The sequence below is a fragment of the Vulpes lagopus genome, chromosome 8 (genome assembly GCF_018345385.1).
Source record: "Vulpes lagopus strain Blue_001 chromosome 8, ASM1834538v1, whole genome shotgun sequence".
Classification (NCBI taxonomy): domain Eukaryota; kingdom Metazoa; phylum Chordata; class Mammalia; order Carnivora; family Canidae; genus Vulpes; species Vulpes lagopus.
The window spans coordinates 133,005,521-133,030,504 of record NC_054831.1 but is presented as its reverse complement, the minus strand read 5'-3'; the positions used below and the strand labels follow the sequence as shown (position 1 = coordinate 133,030,504).

General features: G+C 60.4%; 1 protein-coding gene across 3 annotated transcripts in view; it reads right to left on the bottom strand.

The window, feature by feature from the left end:
• Positions 1-24,603, bottom strand: part of DHRS3 (dehydrogenase/reductase 3) — a 36,599-nt gene extending 11,996 nt beyond the window's left edge. The window contains exon 1 of one of the 3 annotated variants that reach the window (XM_041765336.1): positions 23,749-24,603. In XM_041765336.1, the coding sequence (XP_041621270.1) occupies positions 23,749-23,943 (195 nt within the window). In that variant the 5' untranslated portion in view covers positions 23,944-24,603. Of the gene's footprint in view, positions 1-254; positions 419-4,913; positions 4,936-23,748 lie in introns of those variants that run through there. The other 2 variants (XM_041765337.1, XM_041765338.1) reach the window with 2 other exon arrangements.
• Between the last annotated feature and the right edge of the window lie 381 nt (positions 24,604-24,984).

The window sequence follows — 24,984 nt, the reverse complement described above, 5'->3', positions numbered from 1 at the left end:
GCTGCCGTCTGCATCCTGCCTCTCGGGGGCAGGGAATCCATCTCCCCCATTCCGAGTCCCCTGTGACCCTACCTGGTGCCCGGCACGGGCCGGTTTTCTCTGCTGTCGATGCCAAGGCTACTTGGGCTCCTGCTCGTCCTACAGAACCCCGCCTGAAGGGCCCCTCCGTTCTGCAGCTCCCGGTGGCTCCTTCCATCCTCCCTCCCATGCCCACGACAGCCAGCAGCCAGTGAGCACTCCCACGGGCTCGGTACCTCCGGGTCTTTTCCGTTCATCCTCACAGTTCCTAAGTGGTTAAGGTTACTCTGTCCGTTCTCCCGTGAGGCCCCGGCAGGTCAGAGGACTCGCCCGAGGTCCGTCCGCTTACAAGCTGCGGTGCAGGGGGACTGAGGACGCGCAGTGCCCACCGCCCATGCTGACCGCCGCCTCCCCACAAGCTGGCAAGGCCCTCCGGGGAATCCCATCCCCTCTGTCCATCCTACAACCTTAGCACCAGGCGCGGAGTAAAAGCCAGCTAACACTGTCACATGCCACTGGCTCCGGGAGGTCTCTAGAAAAATCTGCTGACCAGAGAACAGTGAGTGACTCTTCTCCACCCAGTCTTGCTTTCTCTGCCCAGAAGGGCTTTGCACGAACGCCTGGACTTGGCATTCGTTGCTGGAGCTCCGCTGCGGAGCACGGTCCCCCCCCCAGTGACGTGAGCTGGGTGGTCTCTGGGTGGGTCCCGGGAGGAGCATCTGTTTATAATTGGCAGCCCCGGAAAGATCCGGGTCCCTGGGAACGTCTTTAGCAGAACAGTTCATGTCTCATGGGCTCCACGTCTTGGAGCGGAGTGGGGTTGGGTTGGCTTCTCAGAAGGAAGAAAATACCCACCAGAGACCCCAAACCACGGCAGGGTAGGGGCTGGGAGGGTCGCGATTTAGAGCTGCAGAGCTTTCCTCCGCTCTTAGCACCTCCAGCGGGAAGACATCAATACGGATCCATCCCTGTGGCCAGACGAGAACGGGCAAGCAACAAAAAAATCAGTGTGGCCAGGAAGGGGTGGGTGAGTGCCCTGCAGGGGTGCGGACACGCGCCCTCCGGTACAAGTTAAATTTTGACTTTTCCCCTCCTTCATAGCCCCGTCCATTTCCAAAAAGAGATCCCCGTCCTTTTGAGTAGAGTGGCCTAGAACACAGGCTCAGCAGCCGGACGGGCTCAATTCTCCGATGCGCCGCTCAGGCGTTACACAGACTGAGAAAACCCACGGGGCCTCCCTATCAATTCACGTTATTAATTTCAAAGGGTGGCTGGGAAGGTGCAGAAGGATATGGTAAATACGAGCTATTATTATTCCTATTAATCCAAGAACAGAAATAGGTCCCCCCCTTGCTCCCAGAAGATCCCACTATCCCCCCATAAAACTGGAGTCACTGGGGTGACAGACGCCTGGAGGACCCCAACTGGCCTTCGCTGCCTTGCTGCCAGACACAGCCTTAACTGGGGCAGAATCACAGGATCTTAGGGACCTCTCCGGTTTAGAAAGACCCTCCTTTGTCCACACCCCCGGCCCACGGAGGTGGGGACTCTGTCCAACCTCAGGGTGGGGTGCAGGGCGCCCTGTAGGAAGATTTCCCAGGAGAGGGTTTCATGCTGAGCTCTGGGGACCCTGGGGGTGGGAGGCTTGGTAGCCAGGGTCCTGGCCACCTGGAGCGGTGACATTAAAAAAAAAAAAAAAAAAAGATTGGGGCATCTGAGTGGCTTAGCTGGTCAGGCATCTGCCTTAGGTTGGGAGGTGGTCCCAGGGTCCTGGGATCAGCCCTGCATCAGGCTCCAGGTTTGCATCGGGCTCCAGACCCACATTAAAAAATATATATATATATATATATATATATATTCATTTATTTATTTTAGCAGCAGAGGGGGGAGGGGGAGAGAGAAGCAGACTCCCTGCTGAGTGTGGAGCCCAACAGGGGCTGGATCCCCGGACCTTGAGATCAGGGCCTGAGCGGAAACCAAGAGTTGGGCACTTAACCAACTGAGCCACCCAGGTGCCACTTTTATTAGTCTTCTAGAAGGGCCATTTGTACAAAGATTCTGTTGCTAAAAATAAAGTTTCATGCTATGGCTCTGGATCCTTAACCCTTTCTTCTCCAGGACAGAAGCTTTTTTTCCTGGGGATGGACCCCAACCGGCTGCCTCTACTCTCGCCCACGGGGAGCGCCAGCCTGTCGTCCCCGCGCACGCAGCCAGCCTACCAGCACTTCGTCCAAAGGCAACGCCCCCACATCCAGGACAGCGATGGGACGCCGCCCCGAGACCTTTTGGACTTTGTGAGCTTTCCACCGGCCCCGGCAAAGGCACCGGGCCTCCCTGCATGGGAGCTGGGCTGGAGGCGGCTCCCCCTTCCCGCTCCTGCTCCACCAAGCTGCCCGCGTGACAGGCAGGACAGGCTCGCCAGGGCTGCATTCCCTGCCCGGGCCGCCGAGAAGGTTCTGGCTACCGCGGGCTTGCTGTGGGACCCCCGCTGCAGTCTCTCCCCTAGTCCCCTGACAGCGCTAGGAGGGAGGCTGAGCCCGTTCTGTAAGTGAGAAAACCGAGGCACGGACACACCCGAAGGTACTCAGCGGGGACTCCAGCCTGCTGGCCGTGAGGCCCAGTCCTGTGCCCTTGGCCACCGCACTTCCCCTGCGGGAGCAAAGTGACCCCATAAAGAGACATACGTATGTCTTCATCGCACAGCTGTCACTGAGCACACAGCAGCGACAAGGACTGGATGGCCAGCGTCTACCTGCCACGGGGCAGCACGTGGTCCCACCAACCAAGTATTTGCTGTGTGGGTGACAGTGACGACCATCAGCCCCCTGAGAGGAGACCAGGGGCCTTTAGAGGCTGAGGTGAGAGGGCAGGTGAGGACAGGAGCCACTGTCCCGAGCACAGGCCAGTGTGGCGCCCAGGGCAGGTGGTGGGGGGAGAGGGTGGGCCGGGAGCATCCGTGGTCCTCCCGTGGACGAGGAGGAGGGGCGGACCGCGGCCCCGGCTAATGCTCCTGGGGCGCTCACTGTGTGCCAGGCCCTGCTCTAGGCGCTTTAGGTGTAGTCCTCACGGCGGCCCTGCGGGGGTGAACAGCTTGACTTGTGTCCCCCAAGAAGGTACGTCCAGTCCCAACCCCTGATTGCCACGAATGTGATCTTGTTTGGAAAAAGGGTCTTTGCAGATGCGATTAATTTACGGATCTTGAGAAGAGATCACCCTGGATTAGGGTGGACCCTAAAATCCAAAGATAGGTGTCCTTATAAGGGGCAGAAAAGGGACACACAGAGAAAAGAGGAGACTTCTTCCAGGGGGGCAGCCGCATGCGTGGGGTCCCGCGGAGCTGGTGGCGTGGAGGCCCCGGGAGAGGGCGGCAGCACGGACGGGTCGAGGTAGAGTCCAATCACCACCGCCCTTGACCACTGGGACCAAGAACGTGTTTGATCCATAGGCACTATGGGGCCCCTGGAGGCTTTTTTTTTTTTTTTTTTTTTTTAAGATTTAGTTTTTTTAGAGCAGTTCTAGGTTCACGGAAAAGTTGAGCAGAAGGTACAGAGACTTCCCACGCCCCCCCCCCGCACCCACTCCTGCACGGCCTCCCACTGCCAACATCCCAACATCCCCCAGCAGGGTGGCAGGTGCCCTTGCCACCGCTGAGGACGCCGCGCCGACGCGTCCCTACCACCCGGAGTCCACAGCTGACACCCGAGCTCACTCCCGGTGTAAATTCTGTGGGTCTGGACAAACGTATGACGACATGTACCCACCACTGCACCACCACACAGAGCTTCACTGCCCGAAAAGTCTCCTGTGCTGCACCTGTTCATCCTCCCCTCCTCCCAACCCCCCGCAATGAATGACCCTTTAAAGAACTCCGTGGTTCGGCCTTTTCTAGAATGTCACGGAGTTGGAATCACCGTACACAGCCTCTTCAGGCTGGCTCCTTTCACTGGGTAACACACAGGGTGCCTCCATGTCTTTTCGTGGCTTCATAGCTTGTTTCTTCTTGGTGCCGAATAACAGCCCATTGTTTGAAGGATTCGGCTGATTTATCCGTTCACCTACGGGAGGGCCAGGAGGTGCAAGTCTTGGCAGTTAGGCATGAAGACGCCATAAACATCCCTGTGCACGCCCCTGCTCTTTTACTGTCCAGATCTCTCCCGGTCCCTGGGCCGCACATCTCCCTCCGTGAAGGAGGTCCTACGTCCCTGAGGATAGAGGGCACCCCCCACCCGCCCCCCACCACCTCATACTTCCATCTGCCAAGAGCCATGTCTCCGCAACTGTTCAGAATCCAAGTGTGACCACTGGGCTACGTCCCGTCCCATCCCAGGGTGTGACTCTTGTGAATCCTTTTGGTTCGGGAGCCACTGGGAAAACCCTCCAGGGGAAACTACCTCAAAGGCTGACTCTGCAGAAGAGCAGAACAACTTCCCACTTCCAGCCAGAAACTCAAGGGCTGATGTTTCTTTTCACAAACATTAAGAGCCTATGGGCCTGGCCCCCAGGGCTGCACCTCCTTCTGTCTACCCTTTGACCACACGTGGCAAAAGCTGGGGGGAGGGGTGGCGGGGTGGGAAAACCCGGGCCAGAGTTGCTTAGCTGAAGCCCCATGACCTCTGCTCAGTTCCCCCGTCTGGACCTCCTGGTAGAGAACACCACCTGACCTCGAGGTGGCGAGAGGGGGAGAGCAGAGCCAGCGGTCGCAGGCCACCCTGTAGCACGGTGCACACCGTCGGTAGCACCATCCTGAGAAACGTGGCCACTACTGCAGTGCAGGGCTGAAGCTCAGACAGGCCGAGTCACCCACGCGGGCTACGCTGCCACAAGTCTCGAAGCAATGCTTCAACCTGAACCCCAAAGCCAAGCTCCTCCACCACTCCCTGTCCTCACTCACTCACACATTCGAGGGAGATTACTGCGTGGCGGCTACGTGCGGGGCAGGGTCGCAAGCCCTGGAACACGGCAGGGCACAAGTTCATCCCACTCTCCCGGCATTTGCTTTCATGGGAATGGGGAGGACGAGGACAACGAACATAGGACCAAGTCGACTATGTAATACATGCAGGTGGCCAAAGGTGCATGGGCGGGGCAGGACCGGCTAGGTGGACGGTCACGGGGTAGGAGTGGTATTAAATGCAAGTGGGGGCAGGGAAAGCCCCTCCGGCGGGGTAACATTTGGGCAGACTGAGGGAAGTGAAAGAGGGAAGGATGCAGACATCAGGGGAAGAACCTTCCAGGCAGAGGGAACAGCCAGTGCAAAGGCCCGGGGGTGGGGGTGGGGGAATGAGCTCAGGGTATTGGGGGAGGTCAAGGGGCAGAGCTGAGTGGGAGACATGAAATTAGGGAATGTAGCTGGGGGGGGGGTGATGGGGGGCTTTGAATTCTACTCCCAGCGAGAATGGAAGCCCTTCAGAGCCTTGTGACCCGTGAAATAACAGCCTCTGACTTGGATTTTGGAATAAGTCCTGACTGCTGGATGGGGGGAGGTTGGAATGAGGGTGGGAACCAGAGCAGTGGGGGGGGGGTAAGGAGATGCCCTACAGGCAGGGGACAGGTGAGAGGGATGGAAAGTGGGGGGGGCTGGGGCAGTTGGGTGGAGCTGGGGGGAGAGGAGGGGTTCAGGACTGGCTGCCACAGGAAGAGGGTTTGGCCTGAGAAGATGGGGAAACGATGTCAGGCACCGAGCCCCGGGGCCTCCCCCTCCAGGGAAGGTGTGCTCTGGCAGGTCCAGGTATGGAGAAGAGCAAGATCCTGACTCCCACCCCCAGGTGCTTCTACTTCCAGAACACTTGGCTCAAGCATGGGGGGCGGGGGTGGCAAGTGAGGGACCGCGGGAGGGTGGGGTCCCAGGTGGCAAGGACAGCCTCGCAGGAAGAGGTGCCCCGATGCCAGTCCAGCGCCCCGAACCCACCTAGAACCCACCTAGCCGCGGGGAGACACAGCAGTTTCCAATAACAAAGCGCCCCCCCCACCAGCCACCGAGCCTCCACCATCCGCAGGGAGGCGGGTCCGCGCTCACATGACGGGCTGAGGGGGTGGCAGGAGGAGCCCGGGCGAAACCTCAGCGGGTCTGGCAGGAGGCTCCAGGAAGTCTTTCTGAAAGTGGGCCCAGGGGCGGGCGCAGGGTGGGGGCCCGCGGGGGTCCCGGGAGGGGGCGGGGTGGGGCTGGGCTGGAGTCCTGGGTGGGGACTGGGCAGGGAGCCCATTTGGCGGATAGAAAAGGAAAGGAGAGGGTAGGGGAGCAGTGGGCGGTAGATGTGGAGGGGGGAGGTGGGGGGCGTCTGGGAGGTGTCCGCAGCAGCGCGGAGGGGTGGGGGGGCCGGGATGGGGATGGGGATGAGGGGGCCGAGGGGGTGGGGTGGGGGGAGGTTGGGGCTGGGTGGGGTGCACACGGGGCAGAGGAGGGTCCAGTGGGGCTGGGGTTGGGGTGCAGAGGGGCCAGGTGGGGGCCGGGGGAGGGAAGGGAAGGTGGGGCGGCCCCCGCTTTGGGGATGGGGTGGGGTGCACATGGGGTGGAGGAGGGCCCAGTGGGGCTGGGGCTGGGGTGCAGAGGGGCCAGGTGGGGGCCGGCGGGGGGCAGGGGAGGTGGGGGGGCTGCGTTGGGGATGGGGCGGGGTGCACATGGGGCAGAGGAGGGCCTAGTGGGGCTGGGGTGCGGGGATTGGGTGGGGGGCAGGTGGGGGCAGTGGGGGGACGGTCGGGGCGCCCCCCAGCCGCCGCCCAGCTTCCTCCCTCCCGGTAAACAAACGCCGCGTGACGTCAGGGCTCCGCTGGCCCGCGGCTGACCCCGGAGCTGCAGATGAGATGCAAGGTGCCAGCGGCCTGGAGGCCGGGCCTGCGCCACACACGCTCGGCGGCCCGAGGTTACCCCAGCTGCCGCGGACAGGATGCTGCAAACGCCACCAGACATTGCAACACGCAGCCAGTCTGCTGGCCGCCGCGTGAACCCTCGCCGCCCCCCGCCGGCAGCGGCCCAGCTGGAGCGCCGCCTCCCTCCCGCCTCCCTCCTCCCCGCTCCATCTGGGGTCGGCCTCTCGGCTGGGGACCCCAGGGCGGCCTCCCCGGGGGCCGGGGGTCAGCTGCGGGCGCCCTGCCCAACAGATTGGGGAAGTGCCTGCCTTTTGTGCTCGGCTTTCTGGGAAGCTCGGGCCTCTTCGCGGAAGCAGAGGCGCTGGGGGCCGAGCCCTCGGGGGTCAGCAGTGCCAGCGTGGCCTGCCCACCGGCCGCCCCTGGCCGCAGGGACCCCCTGTCCCCGGAGCTCCCAGATCCGCCCCGGGCTGCGGCCCTTGGCAGCACCAGGTGTCTGAACCGCCCTCGGGGGCGGGAAGCGCGGGGCTCTGGAGCTGATTTGCTGTGTGACTTTTGGATGAGTCACTTGGCATCTCTGGGCTTCACCATCTCCCTCTGGGGGAAGCGGGGAGAATCGAAACCGGCCTCCCCGTGCTGGTGGAAAGGTCAAAAGTGCAAGCAGCCCCCCCGCCCCCCGCCCCCCCCCCCGGGCCTCGGGGCCTCCAAGGCGCCCGGAGACGCCCGGAGACACCGAGGCAGGGCGTCCGCTCACCCACCCACCCACCACACCTGCCTCCTGAGTGTACTGTGGGTGCCTGGGGCCGTGGGGACCTACGGGGAATCAGCCCCGTGGGCTAAGGAGCCCTCCCGCACGGGTCCTACTAACTGAAGTCCTATGAGGACAGGGGGGGACTGGAAATAACCCCGGATCTTTATAAAGGGGCCCAGGGACGCAGCAAAGCACAGCTTCACGCCAGCGCCCGGCCCAGCCTCCCTGGCACTGAAGCTCACACTTAAATCTGTCTCCCTCACATCACCCCGTTTTATTGTCTCTACGGCACTTTGTCACGGCCTGAAACGTTAACCGTCATTTCTTTGCTCCCCCGACACACACCTTCTAGAACGCAGGTTCCCGGGATGAATTCCCAGCACCGGGCATGGCCATCAGGTGCCCGAGGAGCTTGTGAATGAACGAATGGAATCATGTTGTCATGTTGCCTCCCCCGCGGAACGGGTGATACGGCGTCCCGAGGGGGACCTCGGGAGGGGTGAGCCGGACCGTGCACGGGGTGCAGCTACCGTGAGCACCGGCCACCTCCCTCGCGGGGCCCCAGGTTAAAGAATCATTGAGCATTTCAAGACCGCAACGGCGGGACGTTCAGAAATGCGGGAACCTCCTGAGCGTGGGGCCCTGAGTGCCCCCCAGGTGCCATGCCCCGGAAGCCGGGCAGGGCTGTGAGCGGAGGGGCACTCAGTGCCAAGGCACATGCCTCCCCCTTCCCTGACAGCAGGGAGCACGGCTCCGATGGATGCATCCCAGGATGCGGAGTGGACGGCACATCCCAACGGGCGGCTGACCCCCAGTTGCCGGCACCCCCACTCTGCACGTGCAAGACAAAAGTGGTCGGTACAGAAGCGGAATAGATTTAGCGGGGAAACAGTCACGTACAGTGGTCGCCAGCGTTACAGCTCAGGGGCTGGTCTCAAGCTCTGCAACCTCTCGAACCCCAAATCTCCAAGGTTCTCGGTTCCTTTCTATGTGCCCCTCTTAAATCCACCCGTACGTTCAAGCAAGTCTGCAAGGGGCTGGGCCGGAGCTGGCCCGCCTTACAGATGGGGCACTGAGGTCCTGGAGAGGTCAAGGGTGCAACCAGGAGTGGCTGAGCTGGGAAACCAAGCCTGGCAGGACTCCTGGGGGCTGCTGGTGGAGGTGAGAATACAGATTTTGGGAAAGAAAAGACAGATTTTTCACCGGGGTAGCTCCTTCGGCATCCCCCACCCCGTCCCAAGCAGACATTCGGGGGCCCCCGAGCTCCTGTGCCCACTGACAAACAGCTGGCGTGTCCCAGGAAGACCTTCGGCTCACGGACCATGATTTATGGACGGGCCTCCTGAGGACAAGCTTTAAATGACTTGCAAGCTGTGCCAAGGTAACCATCTATCCCACAGGCTATTAATTAGGAATTGGTTTAATCTCTGCTGGACGAAGGTCAAACGCCACGGAGCCGACCCTTCTGGCTGGTGTCATGCTCTGGGGCTGGGGATCTGGGCCGCGACGGCTGGGGCATTCGGGGAGCAGTGGGACCCTGCAGCAGGGACCGGCCTGGCCAGGCCTCCTGCGCAGACGAGAGGATGCCCGCGTGGGCCTCAGCCCCAGCCCAGGAAGCTGGGCCAGGAAGGCTTTCCCTTGAGCACCAGCCCCCAGGAAGGGGAGGATTCTGCTGGAAAAGCAGCCTCCCCCGACCTCCCGGGAGCCCAGTCCGCCCCGCGCCGCATAGAAAGGCTTCTTGGCTCCCAGTGCTCTGCCATCAAGTCCCACCCGCACACGTGGCCACCGAGGCCAGCCTCCTTGCACCCCTGTTCTACCCAGGAAAGCTCGTCTCCTATTTTCCAGACTGGCTCTTCCCCCTTTGCCCCGGGGTGTCTCGGCCTCACCCTCCTTGATGCCTCCTCACCTGAGGCCCCGAGCTGACATGGCCAGCCGGCCTTCTCCAGAAGTCAGAGCGCCTGCCTGCCAGTCCCATGACCCTGTGCGCTGTGTGACGTTAGGCGAGGACTCGGCTTCTCTGAGCCCGAGCTTTCTCATTTTAACAATGGGGACAGGAATATCCTGCCTCGCAGGGTTGCTCTGGGGAGCAAACCGGATTGTCCCTGAAAATCACTAAATGTCGAGGAAGCACTGCAGAGACTGGCTGGAAAGCCGGACCCCGTGCCCACTGGGGTCCCACCACGGTTTGCCCGTCAGAACAGTCGTCACGTGGTACACGTCACTGGGGGCCACTGGTCCATTTCCCTGGCTAGACTGAGGCTGGGACCCAGAACCTTATTATTGTTTTTTTAAGATTTTATTTATTTATTTGAGAGAGAGTGTGCCCACGTGAGTGTGTATGAGAGAGAGAGAGACAGAGAGAGGGAGCGAGCGCCAGCAGCCAGGGGTGCGGGGAGGTGCAGGGGGAGAAGCAGACTCCCCACTGAGCACGGAGCCCGATGTGGGACTCGATCCCAGGACCCTGGGATCATGACCTGAATCGAAGGCAGACGCTTAACCGATGGAGCCACCCAGGCGCCTGTGTTTTTTCCTTGTGATGTGCACCTGGTCCCCACGACCCAAGGTCATCCCCTGGATTGCCCGTCCCTCCTGTCAAATCTACCCCCATTAGAGGGCCTTCCGGGTTGACCCAGAGTAGTCTCTTATGTGGAGCCGCTGCCCACGCAGCACAGGATCCATTAAAGTCCCCTGTTTCTGGTTCGCTCTCCAAGGGCACCTCCCCTGATGATGTCCTACTGCCCTGGTCACAGTGCCAGCTGCGCCGTGTGGGAACTGCGACATCTTCCACCCCTGGTGACTCTGGGTGGCGCCTGGAACAGAGTTCTGGATTCAGCAGGTGCTCAGGGCAGGACCAACCAGCATTTTCTGAGCCCCTGCTCAGCAGGTTGGACCACTCCTGGAATCCTCCCAATGACCCTGGGAGGTTGGGATTAGCACTGTCACTTTGCGGATGACAAAGCTTCCCGGTGACACCCGGTCCTAATCCCCAGAATTTGTGAATGTGTTACTTTATGAGGGAAAGGAGGATTAGGGTTGCAGATGGAATTAAATTTGCTAATCAACTCACTTTAAAAAGGACAGGCTATCCTGGATGATCCAGATGGGCCCAGTATAATCCCAAAAGGGGCCTTAAAACCAGACAAGGTTTACAGGAGCTGGAGGAAGAGGAAGATGTGAGCGTGGGAGCTGCTGGCTTCGAAGACCCAGGAAGGGGCCACGAGCCAAGGGACACAGGTGCCTCTAGGAGCTGAGAGGGCAAGATACAGATCCTCCCGGAGAGCCTCCAAAGGAGGGCCCCTGACCCTCTGGCCTGAGCCCAGGGAGGCCCGTGCCGGCCTTCTGACCTCCAGAACCCCAAGAGCACAGTGCGCGCTGCTTCACGCCCCCGAGCGTGTGCGTGAGCAGCGCAGGGAGCTCGGACGGAGAGGCTGAGGGCCTGGGCCGCGGCCGCCGGACAGAGGAGTCGGGATCACACTCCATGTCTGCCCCAAGGTCTGTGGGCTCCCGGGGGCACGGCAGCCCCTCCCCAGCGAACCTACCAGCTTTGCCTAAAACGAACCCGACACAGGGGCGCCTGCGGGGCTCAGTCGGTTAAGTGTCCGGCTCTTGATTTCGGCTCAGGTCCCGATCTCAGGGTCACGAGACTGTGAGATGGAGCACCGCACCGGGCTCTCATCTCCCTCTGTCCCTTCGCCCACTCGTGCACGTGCTCTCTCCCTCAAATATATACATCTTTAAAAAAAATTAAAAACCATAAAGAGATGCTTTTGTAAAGAGAGTACAGGACAGGTGGGAGTGGAGAGTCAACATGACTTGGCCTTACCACCGTGACCAGCGTGTACGGAGTACTCACCTCGGGCTCAGGACTTACTTTTTTTAAAGATTGTATTTAATTATTTATGAGAGACACACAGAGAGGCAGAGACCCAGGCAGAGGGAGAAGCAGGCTCCCTCTGGGGAGCCCGACGGGGGGCTCGATCCCGGGACCCCGGGGTCACGCCCTGAACCCAAGGCAGACGCTCAACCCCTGAGCCCCCCAAGCCGCTGCCCCTGTGCTCAGGACTTTCTTTACATTATCTCACTGAGTCTTCATTTTACAGATGAGGAAACTGAGGCTCGGATGGGTCTAGAAGCTTGCCCAGGGTCACTCAGCAAAGTAAGCGGAAGAGCCAACGTATGGACTTTGGTTTGTTGGTTTTCGAACTTAAAATCTGAACTACGATTCTCTAGTTGGCTGAATCTGAGCAAGAAAAACAAATGAAGGCGGGTGTGCATGCTCAATACGCGTGCGCGCGTGTAGGCACACCCCCCACCCACACTCACACCCACACACCCCTCCCAACACAAAGGCTCACGCGGTGGCCCCCAGCACAGGACGACGCACCTCCCCGCCCACGGGGCTGCACTCGGCTGCGTGTTCACGGGGCAGTAGCCCGGCGAGGTGAGGCGGGACCCCCATCCGGGGACGGGAGCCAAAGGTGGCCTGTCATGGCCTGGGTGTGTCTGGTGCCTGTTTGCAGGAAGCTCGCGCTGCCCTTCGTGGTCACCTGGCCCCAGCTCCCCGGGACGACCTGCCCGCCAGGCTCCCAGCACCTGCACTGGCTGGCGGGGCTCTGCAGGGTCCCTGGTCCTGGGGGTCCTTGCCTCAAGGACCCCAGAGAATTGGGGTCCTGGAAGGACCCAGTATGGGCTCCCTCCTGCTCACCTGCCTGTAGCCAGAAAAGAGGGAGAACTGGCTTCTCACACCCGGGAAACACCACTATGAACAGGGACCCAGCAAAGGGCCTTCCTTTACTCTCCTATCACGGTGGCCTTCAATCTTCTAGAAAAGGGCACAAAGGAAGTCTAGCTTGACTGGCTGCTCATTTTGCCTCTTTGAACTGCAGACTCCCTGAGGGCAAGGAGGTTTCAGCTCCCCCTTTGAGCCCCGGAGTGTCTGGAAGTGACCTGACAAGGTCTGCAGGACTAGACTCGGGAGGACTGGCTAACAGGTTCTCCTGGAAGTTTCCACTGGAGATGACTGCACACCTTCACCCGGAGTGCTGACACCTGCTCCCGACACGCTCGCTCCTGTAACAGGAGGCCACCTCGCCACTCTCCAACACTGTGACTGGCTGGGGCTGGTCCACCCTCGACTCACACGGGCCTGTGACCCTGCAGTAGTGACGGCTTCAGGCTCAACCCTGTCACAGCCGGGGGCACTGGAGTTCCCTTCGAGAACTGCTGAGAAGACCCGGGTCTATCCTGTGGGCTGGGAGCTGGGGGGCACTGGAGGCAGCTGGGGGCAGACGCAAGCAGCCGGGCGGCCGGGGAGGGGGCCCGGCCCAAGACAGACCAAGTCCTGAGCCCCCGGAGCCCGAAGCCAGGCCCGGCAGCAGACCTGCCCACGGGCGTTCCGGTCACGAGAGTCAACGAAGCAATCCGAGGGCTACCTCTGCCCACGCTGACTCACGTGGAGCCCCCGGCGGCGGCGGCACCGTCTGCTGTGCGGTCCGCAGGACCTGTTCTGCTCCGCAGAGGCACCGCACCTCGCTTGTTCGAGGACCCCCTGGGCTCAAATCCTGCTTGGCCGCCCACTAGCTGTGTGACCATCCCTTGAGGGCCTTGACCAGTGGGCAGGGGATGGTAACGGTACCAGCGCTGGAGCCCACTGGGCTGGAGCCCGGTGAACACCTTGACTCCATGTACAGTGCTCCCTCCACCTGGGCCAGCAGGTGCTCAGTGAACACAGGCTCTAACCAGCTAGGATGGGGGGGGGGGGGGGTCATGCATTTGCTCAGGCAACAAACATTTATGAAGTGCCCACCCTGCGCCTGGTACCGTGCCCGGGACACCTGGCGAGTAGGAAGCCTTGTCCCCTGCTCCTAGGGGGCCTGCAGTCTCTGGGAAGAGACACCTGGCAATGAGGGGCCGCAAAGCGTGCTGAGTTGCCATGGTAACCTGTGACTTCGGCCTCACCACCGCCAACCCCGACCCATTGAGCCACTTGGATGCAGAGACGAAAACGCCGGCTACACCCACGGAGGGAAGCGGGCAGCTGGGGCCGGAGCCTCTACCCGGCAGCTACGGGAGGGCCTGCGCCGGGCCAGCCCCTGCCCACGAGGGGTGGGGGGTCGTAACCAGCCATCTCAACAGGGGTGGAGGCCTCAGCCTGGGGGGGAACCAGCACCGGGCTTTGAGCCCTCCCTGTGGGGTGAGAGTCCCTCCCGCTGCTTCTAGAAGGGGTCAAGAGCTAAGCCTGCTGCGGGCTTCTGGGGCACCCGTAGGACCACCACCTTCCTGGGGAATCTCGGGAGCAGGACAAATCCCGCCGCGTGTCCTTCGCCTTCTGCACCCCCACCCCCCGCCGCACGCCCCTCGTACCTGCATGTACCTCGTACCTGCTTCAATAAGCAAAAGGTAGAAAGCGGCGGTTAGGGGGTGTCCACTGTCCCCCCGCAGCTGCCCCGGCCCCTGACTCCCCACCCCGCCTGGAGGGAGCCATCCTTTCCTACAAAGGATGTTATCTCCCTGAATCTTCACACCTTCGTTTTTCAGACAGGGGAACTGGAGCCCAGAGACAGAAAGTTACTGGTCTAAGGTCACAGGGCAGCTTGCTGGGAGCTGGGATTTTTGGGATTAAATTCATGCGTGAGGGCTGGGGTCGGTGGGCCGGCCTCTGCCTCTCGAAGCCGTGGCTCTGGGGCTGGGGGGCCGCATCGCGTGCCTTCAGGGCTGGACGCGGAATTCGGGCGGCCGCCCCCATCCTGCCTGAGACGCTGGGGTCTCTAGCTCACGGACTCCCCCGTGGTGGCAGCGGAAGGGGGTCCACGCGCCTGGGGTAGGACTAGTGGGGACCCTCTCCCGTAGGCAAAGGAACCGGCTCAGAGGACGTCCCGGCAGTGTGGAGCCTCCTCACCTTGGGGTAAAGAGCCAAGATTGGGGACCCGGTGAGATGACTGTGGCAGAGCCATCGAGGGTGGCCTGGGGAGGGGGCTGTGGCCGGAGTGGTTCCTAGAACAGCTATGTTTATGTATTTTTTATTTAGAGTAATGACATTCTTTCGAAATGCACCCAAAAATTTTGCACGGAATTCAAGCATAGCAGACAGACAGACGTGAAGCTGGTCTCGGGAAGTGGAGGCGAGGCCCCTCCGAACCCCATTTTCTCCACCTCCCAAGTGGCTCCACCTTCTTGGAATCCCTCGGGTACTCTGGAACCTAGTCTGGAAAACCGGATCCCAGAAACTCAAGTGGTACATTGGGGTCTCTGGGGGCCCGGAGAGGCCAGAGGTGTGGAGAAGTGCGGCACACACGGGGGAGACGGTTATCCACAAACACCTCCCGGGAGCAGGTTTCAAATGTGGACGAAATGATCATATCGTTCACGATCGAAATGCTTTTCCAGCTGCTTCCCCAAGAGGCCTCCGAAAGGGGAATTCGAGGTTGAGCTCCCCAAAGCAGGGGATGGCCAGCCGAGCCAGGAAGGCTGGGGCCCGGTGGCCCGTGCCCGGCGGCTGTCGTCGGCATTACCTAGCAGCCACCCGGCCGCCCATCTGTGCTGTCCACCCGGGCTTGGCTCTGGCTTCTGGGTCACAGGACCCCAGAGGGTCCCCTGCTGTGCTATGAGCTCTAGTCTTGAACCAGAAGCCAAGCCTGAGGGACTTGGGTGGATTTTGATTAGATCCAGTGCAAAACTTCTTAACCTGGTGGCATCGGGACACCCAAGGACCCCGTAAGAGTATAAAAACGTGCATTGTGTATTCTTCTCAGGGCAGGGTTTATACCTTCCTCGGGTCCTCAGAGGGTCCTGCAACCAGCAAAAGGTTAAGACTGACTACAACTGCCTCGGCTGCCACTTCCTTCAAGAAGTCTTCTAAGGTTTCGCCTAATGAACAGTGATTGCTCCCTTCTCTGTACCACCGAAGCCCTCGGTGGTGCGGGAGGGCCCGGCCGGGTGGGAGCGAGCTGGAGGCAGCCGGCACTCCCTGTTCCCGCACGCCTGGTTGGAGGTGCTACCCTGGTTGTCAAATGAGTGAAGCACAACTGTGTTGTTTTCCTGCTTAGCAGTTGGTTGTTTACAGCAAACCCTCCGAAGCCCCGATACCCTGACCCCTGGCGAGCGTCCCCCCGTTCACTGTATGCAACCACGGTCACTGGGTGCTTGAAAGACTGTTTTTGTCAAGGGGACCTGAACCCCCTCCCGGCCCATCCTATTACTCCATCCTGTGGGCCCTGGTACAGCTTCTCCAGCCTCTGCGCGGAGCCCTCTGTGTACTTGGCCACTTGTCTCTCGACCCCCGTAACCCCGGCCGGGACGCGCAGGGCCAGGCCCAGACAATCTGTCCCAACCGCCACGGGCCTAGTTTTCTAGCGACGAGTCCTGAGTTCCAGGTCTGCCTGAGGCCGAACCTCCCAGGCCTCTCACATCACCCCCAGCTTACAAACGGGCTGCCGATCCCACCCGCCTCCGGGCAGGGGCAAGACCGTGGAGGTGAAGCAGCACCCAACAGTCACCAAGACCACCGGACGGAGCCGGGGACGGTGCCACAGTCACGCGGGGGGGGGGGCTGTCATCGCAGCACTATGGTCACTACAGCACCAGGGCGGCAGATGGCACGCGGTCACGGGGACCCCTAGGAGCCCGAGGAGGTGTGACTGGGGGTCGGCATGAAGGACGGGAACGGGGCTGGCCCTGCACCGTGCGCCCTCCTCTCTCCAGCACCCTGCAAAACCCCGGCAGAGCAGTGACATAACCCCGGAGGCCCCTGGGGAGGTTGTGCTGAGACCTTGCTTGATGGATGCTGGTGTCCACTCCTCCTTCTGCCCCCTGCCCGGGTCACTGTCCTCACTGATGTCACTCTGGCAACGATGGTGCCCAGACCCTAAGGGGTGGAAGGGACCCAGGTGGCCGCCCAGAACCTAACCTCCCCACGGCACTCGCACTTAGAGAGCAGCCCGCTGGGCTACAGAAAGCTCCGGAGGGCAGGCGGGCGCTCCTGGGGCGGGACCCGGGTCTGCATCCCCGAGGCCTCCCCATGGCCCCGCGCGGCCCACCATCCCACCAGGACCAGGTCCCTTGCCTCCGTGCGTCGTGAGGCAGCCGACTCCATCCCCAGCCCCTGAGGTCCTCAACCGAACACCGCGGACCTGCCATCCAACCTAGGCCATGGCTTCTAGCCCTGGTCATCTGGAGCCCGCTTCCTGGACACCCTCCAGCTGCTCAAGGACCCTCTCGAAGTGTTGACCAATACTGACCACAAAGCTCCGGAAGGTCCTTTGACAAAGTGGAACAGAAAAGTGTCTCCTTCACTCTGGGCACCAACACATTTGCTTTTATTTTATTTTGGGAGGGGGCGGGGGGGGCGTTAATCTTTATTGCCATTAACGTCACCTTGCTGGAGCTGGCTCATCTTTCCAAAACATCACGGTTGCTGTCAATCTGGAGACAGTCGTCACACCAGACCCCAAGTGCCACCAGGAGAGAGCCTCCTTTATGTGCTTCTCCAGGGCCGCTCCAAAGCCTCGCCGGCTGAATCGATGAGCCAATCGGACGCAGTCACAATGACCCCGGGGCCTTGTCACCCTCGAGCTGGACCTAGCAGAGAGCAGGTCCCCAGCAGACTCTGATCTGAGGCCTGGGTCCCGGAGGACTCCCGCCCACTCCACCGGGGCCGCTCCAGCCTAGATGCGCCGCCGGCCCCTTCACTTCCACGCGGGTGCAGAGATGTCGGGGACACGGCCAGCATCTCCGAAATCCCACGCGCGAAGCTGAGAGCACAGCCGGGCTGGGAACGCGCTCGGAGGAGGGCAGAGCAAGTCTGCCGGGGAGGCTGCGGAGGGGAGCCCTGGCCTCCTGAGAGCTAGCTCCCGCCGCCTGACTGTGCGCCCCTCGTCCTGGCTTCTGGCAGCCCCGGGATCCTGCGAAGACTTCCTTAGCTCTTCACTTCCCTGTTCAAAACCCTCCAACTGCTCCCAGCCTCACTCAGCCTCCGGGCCACAGACAGTTACGGAGATTGTTGATCCCCACCTGCCTGGCCCTGCTCCCCACCCCCTGCCCGGCACCCACCCCTCCCCTGCACCCAGCCCTGCCTGGAAGGCTACTCCCTCCTCTGGGTCTGCTTTGCCTCTTTGGGTTTCCCCTCAGCACTTCATACAACCTCATGTGCTCTGTGTTATGTGTCTTGTTTATTATCGGTCGGTCCCCTCCGCAAAACTGTCAGCTGTTTGCGCGGCTGGGGATTTTTGTCTGCTTCGCCCATTACTGCATCTCCAGGAGTGTGTACAGGGCACCCGGGAGGTGCAGAGATTCGCGGAATGAATGAACAAGCGAATGCATGCATGCATGAATGAATGAATGAGCTCCCACCCTCCGTTCACTCGCTAACCCGGTCAGCTATCTGGTGCCCTCTTTCTGCGAATCCCGAGGACTGGTTTTTCTGGGGCTCTAATCGCTCCCGCACGGGTCCCACAGTAGACGCGTGTGCATCGGAGAACGCCAGCGTCTAAACAGACTCCCTGTTCTCCTTTTCATTTGGCTTTGACTTTTCCTGACCTTCACGGTTCATCTGAATCATGTGTTTCAAATGTTTCCTTGCAAATATCTCATATACTGGATGTATTTTTAGATGGTGCCTTCTGAAGTCAACGACAAGGAAGCCACTTCTAACATTCTAGGTGCCGTCATGCTCTTGCACGAGGATAAAGGGGAGTAGGTTGGGTCTGGAATCATTCCTGCCCCGATGCCCAGAACCCTGTTGGGTTTTGAAGGTGGCGGCAGGTCGGGACAAGGTCCTTCCGGGACAAGTTGCGGTGACTGTGACAACCAGACAGCTTTTCTAGGTAGGGAACGACGACGACGGCCGAGGGCTGCCTTCTGGGAAACACAGCTGAGGTCATTTCTCAGTGATGCCCTCGACGAATAACAAGATGGAAACGGAGCAGGGGAAGTAACCATAAGGAGCGAGCGAGCGAGCGAGCAGAGGGCTCCGTGCAGGGGTCAGGGCCACAGGCTCCGCGGAGCTCGAAGCTCAGGAGAGCCTGGAGTCGACGTGAGCACCGGTGCACGGGCTGGGTGCACTGAACGCGAGCTCGTTGGCTCAGCGCAGTAGCACTAGAGCTAGTAGGCGTCCTCTAAAGCCCTGAGGCACAATTTGGTGGCTTTAGGATAAAGGCTGGCAGTTCTCCTTGATACACTAGTTGGGGCATTTGGGCCACATTTCAATCCCCTGAAAGCTAAAGGTCAAAAAAAAAAAAAAATTAGCATCTCCTGTAAGAGTTGAAATAAACCCAAGGCGGACGCGAGCTGGAGGTGCTGAGACAGCTGAGCGGCGGCCGGGAGCCTCTACCCAGCGCAGGCACATTTCCCAGCACCGCGCGGCTGCTTGTTCAGTCGGTGGGTCTGATGAGTAGCAAGAAAGGCTGAGATCAGCAGCGAACAGGACAAATGTGCTCTGAAGAGGTCTCTTCCTCCCCACGCGGGGAGCTCGGCAGTCTGTTGCTTTCCCGGGTGGCGGGTCCACGAGATGAGAACTCTAAGGCCAGGATCTTGGGGGCCGTTGTGTCCTCTCTCATTTTACAGGTGTGCTTCTTAGCTGCCGCCCAGACAAGGCAGGTACTTTCCTGGGGTTGTAGCAGAGCTGGGCCTTGAACCCAGTCTCTGCCTCCCAGCCCAGGTAAGCCAGGCCACGGGTTCAAGACTGGGCCCCAGTTGCGTCATCTTGTTCCCCGAGGAAGGTGGGCGGGTCAGTAGGAGGGAGGTGTTTGCCCATTTGTAATAGTCCAAAGTGCAAGGCCCCTTGTTGGAAACCCAGGGACCTGATGCCACCAGCTGAAAGGCTTTCTCTGGATGTCACAGGTCCAACAGGTGGCCTACCTTCTTGCTCTAAGCCGCATCAAACAGGCGCCAGATCCTTTTCTCAGAAATTTCCAGCAAAGTCTGCATTCAGGGTGAGGGCGGGGGAGATGGGCCACTGCTGTCTTCCGCAGCACCCCCTTTTTGGTGACTTTCCCACATCAGTGTTTAAGAAGATATTTCGTCCAGGTGGCTCTGGGTCCCACAAGAATCCCTGCCTGGACCCATCCCCTCTCTTCCTCCTTTTTCCTGTTCTCCTCTGTACTGGCCTGACTCAGGGTCGGAGACACCGACCGCTTGCTCACCTCCCCAGCTCCCTAGCTCACTCTATAACATCGTCCTTCTTTGCCTCCTGCCTCCCTTTCCCAGTTCCAGTGGGGTACATAGTCTCCGACCCGGTGGTTTCTTGCGCCTGGAGTGACCTTTCCACATCCCTTTTGCTTGGAACCCAAATGCGACCTCCTTCAGGAAGCTTTCTGCGAGCCTTTGTTACAGATTAACAGCTCTCCTGGGCACCCCCCCGCCCTGGGGTGGCGTTCCCCTACCTCCGGCAATTCCTGCCCTTTTAGAAGCCCTGAATGTGACCTCATTTGGAAATAGGGTTTTTGGAGATTGTAATTAGTTAAGGCTCATTACTGGTTGAGGCGTCATTACCCACTGACTGGTATCCTTACAAGGAGAGGAGGGGACACAGAGCTGGACAGAGAGGTTAAGGCCCCGTGGGGAGGCAGAGACAGGAGAGGTGCCACCACAAGCCAAGGAACGCCAGGAGCCACGGAGCTGTTAGAAGCAAGGAAGGAGTCTCGCTTAGAGTCCTTTAAAGAGTGGGGCCCTGCTCACAGCTGGATTTCAGACCCGCGGCCTCCGTAACCGAGGGAACATTTTCCCTGTAAGTCATCAAGGTAGTGGTACTTTGCTAGGGCGGCCAGGAGAGGAATACGCACTGTAACTGGTGCCTTGCCTCTGAGCACCTAGCCGTGTTTCTGGGTCTTTATTTATCTCTGTTGCACCCCCACCCCCCTCCAGGCCTGGAGCTGTGCCAGACACCTGACGGACACCGCAAGCAGGTTCGGTGAACCAGACGGTCATCGTGGCATAGACGGGCCTGGGCCTGCCCCAGCGCCAGGAATGGGAAGGAGGTGGGACTTGCTGAACGGACAGGGCAGGAGACTAGGATTCACAGATCTATAGAAAGGGCGAGTCCCTCGCCAGCTGCTTTAGGAACAAGGCTATCGACCCACATAATGCAAACTCAGTAACAGCAAAGCAGAGGCAACTCTGAGCCAGCTCTCATATTATCCCCCTGAAATGAATGGCCCCCCGAGTCCCAGCTGGACCCTTCCTTAAAATGTTTGGACTGGGCCCCCATCTGTTGCCCCTGCCTGCCTCCACGGGCCTGCAGTCACAGCCCAGGACTTTAATCTAGCCATTTGCCTCATGTTGGTGCCAAAGCTGGAACAGCCACTGCAAATACTTCCAAACAAATAGTCCACTTCTCCTCCTCCCAGGGGCCCCTGCCAATAACCCTGTCAAGGTCAAAGACTTTGGAGGCTGTGCAGGCTGACTAGCTAGCCAGGAGCCTCGAGGGGAAGAGGGATGGGCCCAAGCTCAGTGATTGCTTTCATGGGAGGAATTCCAGGGAGCACAGAAAATAAGAAAAAGGAGTCTAGTGGGAATAATGGAGCAGGACCCTTCCGCCTGGAGCCCCTAACCATGGCCAGCCCTACCTCTGTTAACCTCCGTGAGCTGTGGGTAGGGACAGATGTCTCCAGGTGGGGAGCTTTCTAGCTCCCGGAGCCTTTGTGTCCCTTTAAGAAAAACCCTCCTTTGGGTCACCTTTGCAGCCTAAAGCACACTACCGCCACCGCCACCGGCACCTATTGCCAAAGATCATTATGGGAAACCGGGTTGTCACTCTTTCCCAAAGGTAAACGAATTTCCCTCTGGGATATGCCACCTGTTGGCAGAGGCTATGGTCTTCCTTCTTTCTTTCCCTTTTGGGGACCTTCCCCCTCCAGATCCAATCCCACCCAAATCCAGGTTGGAAGGGCTGTCATTGCCGCCTCTCCTTCTGCCGAGGTGAAGGGAAGGACAGTCATCTGTGAATCAGGCTGTGGCTGGTGCCACCCTCCCTGGCTCTCTGCAGTGGCTCCAGGACCACCCCGAAACCCACAACCCACTCAGTGGGCTCCTGGAAAGTCCCCACTCCACAACACCCGGCCCTCTGTCCCAAGCCCAGTGGGCCCCCAAACACTCCTGGCTCGGGATTGTCCCGGGGCCTTCTCACTGGCCCCAGATGGACTCAGACAGATTCCAAATTCCCCACCATGGCAGCAAGTGGAGGGCTCATTAAAAAGTAGCTTTAGTAATTGGTCAGACAGTTACGAGTTAGAGGGAGCACTCGGGTTCATCCTGAGGGCTGATGACTAACCCCAGCACGAATGGCACTGCAAGTCTCACAGGCCCCTATGGATCCCGTTCCGGTGGCCGGATACCAATCTAAGACATACTGCTAACCGGCCCTGAGTTTGTTCCCTGGAAGAGGATGCCCATTCCTAGTAAGGTGGGACACGGTCGGTCCCCCGGTGCAGGAACTTGCAGGGTGCCACTCTGCACTGTTTTACGAGTCACCAACACCCCCCCCACCGCCCCCGCCGCCGCCGCCGCCAATGCCATATACTTCTTTAATTTAGGATTGTTTATAGTCAGTCAAGTTTTTCCAGATTGACTAAAAGAGTTCTTCGTAAGCCTACTGCAGCCAGTTACAAAAGCAGTAAAAGAGACCAGGACTTGGGCCAGCTGGAAGAGTCCGAAGAAAGTTTCTGCGGGATGCAGACAGCTAAGGAATGACAATCACACTGAGCGTCCCACACCCCACATACCCCCCCAAGGACACCTCCGCGTGCCATCCGGCTCCCCCCAACCCGGGGCTCTGGGGAACCCTCCGGCGGGCCTCACCCCAGGAAAATGAAACAACTCTCACTTCTCCTTTTTCGGTGTGTCCAAGGGTTAAAAACACTTCCGAACTACCCTTCCAACTGCAAGGTCAAGCAGCTGTCCAAACCACCCAAGGAGAAGCGGGAGCCGGGGACAGCCAAAGGCCGCCCGCCCGGCCGCAGCCGCCCCTCCCCCACGCCCCCGGCAGGGGAAGAGTTAATGAGCCATCGGCTCCGGCTGATAGTTCGGACTCCAAAGTTCAGTCCCCGCCTGAGCCACCCCGGAGGAATTGTAAATCTCGGGGCAGTATTTAACAAAACAAAAGCAACCTGGAATTACATGCAGGTTTGGTTTTCTACAGTACATATTTACTTAATCCCCTAGGTATGTGGCTCCGTGTCAGATCAGCTGGCTCTGCTGGCCCCTTCACCCCCCCCCAACCCCCTCGTTCTTCCACAGTTGAAGTTTCAAACTAATTCCCTGTTTTCGCTCTTCCTCCTCGCAGGGCCGGCTGGAGACAGTCCCGCCTGCCAGCCTCCAACCCCTCTCTCTCTCTCTCCCTCTCTCTCCTTTGCTCTAGTCACTGGGTGAGTCAGCCTGGCTTGGGTCAGAGTTGGGTGACAGCCGGCTCACCCTCCCCACTCGCAGGCACCAGGTCTGGGAAAACCAGAGGAAGAGATGCTGCACCCGCCCCAAAGCGAAGGGCAGCCCTTGGGCGAGGGGGCCCTCCCCGCGCTGTGCCACCTCCCCATTTAATGGGAAGGGAACCCCTCTGGGGCTGCATCTGGGGGAGGGGAGGGGGCAGGGTTGAAGGTGAGAACAAGGACTCTGTGTCAGCTACTGTCCCCCTCTTTCTAGATTTTCCAAACACCTGGGCGTGGGAGTGCTTGTCAGGCCCGGCTGCACAGGCACAGGCGAGCGAGACCTCTCCCCCCTTCCAGACCCGAAGCAAGTATCCCCCCGGCTCGCTGCCTGCGGAGCTGCAGCCGCCGGGTTGGGGCTGGGAAGCGGGTTGCCAAGGAAAATCCGGAGCCAGCAAGCAGGCGGCTCCCGGCTCTACCCAGGAGCGCACACACCCTGCACTCCCCGGGGTGGTGGCACCGAGGCGAGGGCGCCGGGGAACGCGCAGCACCTTCCTTGGGGAGGGAGGGAGGGAGGGCGGAGTGCGGGGTAATGGGAGGGCGCCCTCGGTTTCGGGGTGCGCATGGGGGTGGGCGGAGGGGCGCCGAGGCACAGGAGCGGGGCAGCTCCGGACCTGCCCTAGGAAGACAGTTGGGAGCCCGGGACCTCTGCAAGGTGACAGTGCCCAGCTCGGGGGCGCGGGTCCCGGCGCGGCTGCAGGGGGGCGTCCCCGGCCTGCGCGCCCCCGGCCTGCGCGCCCTCCCCACGCCGCGCGGGGCTCGTACCTTCCTGGCGCCGCGTTCTGCGAACTCGCGGGCGAGCTGGCGCCCGATGCCTCTCCCGCCGCCGGTGATGAGCACGTTCTCCCGTGACAGGTCCCGCAGCTTGGCGGGCAGCACCAGCCCCACAGCGGCTTTGGCCACCAGGTAGATGATCTGCAGAGGGAACCCCACCAACGCGCCCAGCCATTTCCACACCATCCTCCGCGCCGCGGAGCCGGGCCGGGGGGGGGGCGGGGAGGGGTGGGGGCTGGGGGCGCACGGGGGGGCGCGGCGGAACTCCCCGGACCGAGCCACACAGCAACCAAAAAAAAAAGAAAAAAAAAAAAGAAAAAGAAAAAAAAAAGAAAGCACCGCAAACAATAATAATAAATAACCCAAATCAAGGGTCGGAGAGGCGTCCCACCTTGGCCACTCTTGGAAACCACCTCTTCCTCCCCTCCCCAAATGCAAAACACAGGGTGAGGGTTAAAAAAAAGAAAAAAAGAAAAGAAAAAAAAAAAAAAGAAGAGAAACAAAACAAAACAAAACAAAACAGGAAAAAAAGAGATAAATTCTGCTCGGGAGGAGCAAAGCGTCTGCGGAGGTCGGGACAGCCAGAGAGGGCTGGAGGGGAAGCCGGAGGTGGAAAGTTCTAACAAGAAGCCTCTTGCCCCAGCAGCCGCCGGGGCTGGGGAATTCGCAGGTAAATGTTTACAGGCTCGCAGAGGAGTTTAGGCAGCGGCGGGGGTGGGGGTGGGGGTGGGGTGGGGTGGGGGTGGGGGGCGGGGGGGGGAGGCACCAACCGCACGCGCGCACCCTGCTACAGTCCCGAGGTTTCAAAGTGCAAGATTGGAAAAAAAAAAAAGAAAAAGAAAAAAAAAGGTTCCAAATTGTAGCGCGCCCCCCCCCACCCCTTCTCCAGGAAAAAAAAAAAAAAAAAAATAGAGAAAAAGTGGTGGAGGTGCTGGAGGTGCTGGAGGTGCTGGAGGTGCTGGAGGTGCTGGTGCTGGGGGGCGGGGGGCGTGCGCGGAGCCCCCGGGTTCAGCCCGCGGAGGTCTCCCGACCCATCGCTATTCTGCAAATTGCCCGACCGCGACCCGGGGGCCCGCAGCGCGCGAGGAGCGGGGGGTCCGGGTGTCAGTTTCCCTCCGCGCGCGCCTCGCCCCCGCGCGCGCTCGCGGCGCCTCCGGCTCTCGGCCTCGCGCTCCCGGCGGAGCCCCGGGGCCGGCCGCTCGCTCCGGCGCCCTTTCCCGGCCTCGT